Source organism: Arachis ipaensis, chromosome B05, assembly GCF_000816755.2.
Source record: "Arachis ipaensis cultivar K30076 chromosome B05, Araip1.1, whole genome shotgun sequence".
Taxonomy (NCBI): domain Eukaryota; kingdom Viridiplantae; phylum Streptophyta; class Magnoliopsida; order Fabales; family Fabaceae; genus Arachis; species Arachis ipaensis.
The window spans coordinates 141,245,110-141,249,242 of NC_029789.2; the positions used below are offsets into that span (position 1 = coordinate 141,245,110).

General features: G+C 36.8%; 1 protein-coding gene across 1 annotated transcript in view; it reads right to left on the minus strand.

Moving 5' to 3' along the window:
• LOC107641348 overlaps positions 3,318–4,133 on the minus strand; it is a 3,609-nt gene continuing 2,793 nt past the window's right edge. Inside the window, exon 6 of the mRNA XM_016344843.2 lies at positions 3,318–3,662. Within this exon, the coding sequence (XP_016200329.1) occupies positions 3,525–3,662 (138 nt within the window). The 3' untranslated portion in view covers positions 3,318–3,524. The remainder of the gene's footprint in view (positions 3,663–4,133) is intronic.

Below are 4,133 nucleotides of genomic sequence, written 5' to 3' on the forward strand. Positions count from 1 at the left end.
CTCTCCGAAACTATATTGGTCATTGAACTCAGGCCAATGATGTTTGTTTCCCTCATCATCAGAAGAGACAGGTGTATGCAGCTCCTCAGATTCATACTCCCATACAATATCATCACCATCCGTGTCTACATCACTCACGTAGTCTACTAGTGCTGGCCTTGGTCCTCTGGCCCTATTGGGCTCCGTTGCAGGCCTAGATATATTGGGCTCCCTTGCAGGCCTACATCCACTGGGTTGTCCACCAGGCCCACCTGCCTCGGGCTCATGGACAGGCCCTTTTCTTTCTTGCAGCAGACCTTGTTCTTTGAGACACACGTCGCGCTTGCTTCCTGGGTTGCTTACTTGGCTGAGGGGTTCTCTTAGAGGAATGAGGCACTTGTTTCCTGTTTCCTCTGCCAGACACAGACCCACTGACAACATCTTCCCACTATCACTGTTACTTTCATTACCGAGAGGTGGAGGTGCATACGGCTGATCCTCTGCGCTCTCGTAACTATCGTGCTCCGTCGACGACTCACCCAATTCATCCACCTCGAGACCATCATCTTCCTCTGCCTCAACGTTTTCCTTTCCAGCACAGTCTACAGGTTCTGGGTCATCAATAGGATGATCAAAGAATATATAGAACTCATCAGTATCTTTGTTTGTCATCTTTGCTTGCCGCATCTGGTTGATGCCTGCATCTCCCCTCAGAACATGCAACCCTGACTCTATATCCTTGCTCTTTGGATCATACCAGTATGCCTCCTTGTATGATTGATATCCCAATCCTTTGAACAGTGTTATCAAATCACCAAAATTTACAAAATCCAGGTCCATGGGGGGAACCTCTCAACCTTACCATCGAGATAAACTAACTCACCATTCGGAGCCCGTTGAAAGTAGCCCCCGTGATGAAAAACAGGAATCACGAAAATATCTACCATCTGAATCATTGTTTGACTCAACGATTACCACTAAGCATTAGCAAATAAACAACGGGGGGGAACCTCTCAACCTTACCATCGAGATAAACTAACTCACCATTCGGAGCTCGTTGAAAGTAGCCCCCGTGATGAAAAACAGGAATCACGAAAATATCTACCATCTGAATCATTGTTTGACTCAACGATTACCACTAAGCATTAGCAAATAAACAACTACCTTAACCATAAACCACACACAACTCATCTTCCATGCCCCTCCCAACACTACATTACACCTAAACCCCAACCCACGACATGCACAACAGATAACGTTCGAAAGTAACAGTCACATTCAGTTTCGCATTAAGGGTACTTACCACTACCGATGACACCCGCAACTCCACCAACGAAGCTTCACTAGCGCAACCTTACACGAACACCACGACGGGAAGAAGATCAATCGTTTTTTTTTAGGGAAAAGATCATACATATGTGTGCTAGGGCTTCTTCGGAATTGTGTGTCATTGATATGGGCTTCTTTGAAATTGTGACTACAGCCAACGTTCTCAAAACGTTGCCGTTTTCAATCATAGGGACCTATTTGTCCAAGACTTTTTCCCAATGGACACACCAAGCTTCCTCAACGGTCCCGTCTTGCCACCTAGGCCCAACACACGCCAACTAAGCGACAGATCACCCCTCTCCGTTACGTCTGGCACATCATTTTGCACGGAAGGATCGATCCGTCACACGATTTGAATAGTAAGAGGCGTTTTAGTATTTTTAGATCTTAAGGGATCGATTTGTGATTCATTCTTCAAATATTTTAAATTAATCGCGTTAATTTTTCTGTCATTTTTTTTATTGACGATATCAAAATTTGTTAATATGATACGTTAAGTGATACTACAACATATACATTGGAGTCTTAATTGACTATTAGTATGATAAATTTATGAAATTATCTCAAATCAAAACTTAATTGGGGAGAAAACTTGAGGTATTAGAATCTTTTTATTTGAGGTTGATTTGATATAACTTAATTAAATGTATTGATGCATGTACAGTTAATTTTGTACCTCTAAAACTTGTACTTGTTCTCCATATTATCAACCTGTTTTTGTACTGTTGTTTTGTAAGACATTTCATTAATTATTTAATTTTAACCTTATGGTGAGACTATATTAAAGTTAAATGAAACATTTTTGGATTCAAATAAGATAGTTTAAACCTTAAGGACCAAAATAGAATTACGGTCAAACGTAAGAAACCAATTTAATACTTTACCCTAACCAATTTAATACTTTACCCTTTTTTCTTTCTCATCCTCCGTCATTATCATTATCATTTGAATGTGTTGTCTTTTTATGTTATGTTAGCATTTTTTATATAAGTAACTGTTACTGTTATTTATATATGGAGATTAATTAATGACTCATTTTTAATATAATTAATATTTTTATACCAAAAGTGCATATAAATTATATAAATTACTATTTGGCAATGCACAATTCACAGATAACTTCTTCGTAATGCACACGTTGGATTGCAATTCCTCATGCCTACCTCACTTTTTGGCAATGGGCATCTGTGGTTGGGTTCATAATGCAGCTTGCAGGAACCTCTTTAGATTTTGGATATTCCGGAGACAAATGCTAACATGGTTGGATCCCTCGAATTAATTAAGGTAGTGTTTGGTTGATGTCCATGTCTCATTGAAACATGGACACGGTGACACATGTCTGCTGTTTGGTTTGGTGAGACACAGAATTTTGATGGACACGGGAGGACACGGATGGACACGGAGACACTAAATTTGTGTACCTCCAATTTGATGAGACACTGAGACACAACTTGTGAGACACTAATTTTTTACTCTTTTACCCTTATTCAATTTTTTAATTTTCAAAATTTGTCCTCTTATCTCTTCAAATATTTCTTTTTTTTACTTCCTCTTTTAGATTTTACAACCAAATTTGTTCTCCCATTTTTTTCAAAAAAAAATTATACATTTAATTTTTTATTTATTTAAATTTTAATTAATCTTTGATAAATTTTAGGCTTTGGTTTTCTATTTTTTTTTCAAAAAAACTGTATATTTAATATTTGAATGATAATTTAAGATGATATTAGAAGAAAAAAAATATGAAAAGAAATAAAAATTTAATAATAATGATATGTAGCATTTGAGGTGATAAGTGTTCAGTGATGTTGATAAAATTGTGGTTAAATGAAGGGTAATTTAGTCTTTTTCAAATATTTGTGTCTTGTTCATTATTTTTACCAAACACAATACATAGACACAAATATTTTATGTCTATGTCTTTAATGTCTGTATCTTTGTGTCTATGTCTCATCCTATACATCAACCAAACGGAGCCTAATTGCATGAAAGTTGAAACTAGTATGCAATTTACTCTTGAACACACCACATGTATCATATTAAAATGTATGATAACAATGCTTAATCATGCAGTTCATAACACTTTAAAAATAACATTAAAAACACCACTACTTCTGGAGACAGTAAATAGAAATCACATGTCCCCAGTAGAATATTAGCAATGAAAAGTGAAACTAATACATGGCTTTTGTAAACAAAGAAAAAAAATGCCTTTCCTATCTATCCTTGAGTTCTTGCTCAAATTGAAGCAACTTTTCTCGAACAGGCTCTAAAAATAGCTTCTTCAAGTCGTTGCATATCTCTGTCTTATCTTGAGGCAACATATCCTTATCTTCATTTAGTTTCACTTGCATCTGCACAAAAATCATTTGCCGCAAAAAGAAACAAGCATCAAAGTCTATCACTGGCGGTAGTTTTAGTTGGGGTCAATTAGAGTTTTGGTGATATTATATGTGAATCCCCTTGATTTTTCATTCTACATTGACTTTGCTACTGACATGTTTAAAGGAATGTGACTAGTACCATACAATAATTCAAAGAGGAAGAAGAACAAGATGCTTTCCATAGAAATTGAAAGTCTCAACCACCTAAATGCTTAGATAAGTAATCGGAAAGATTATAATGATAGCCAGCGACATTACATTACATTTGTTGCGACTTGTGAGACAACACGGCCCCTACATGAAATCCACCTTAAACTGTTAATGGAACTTGCTGACATGTCAATGATGTCATTGTGATGACATGGCCGTTAAGTGCCAGCTAGACAAATTCTATTAACAATTCACAATGGACTTCATGGAAGGGACACATAATGCGGGTTA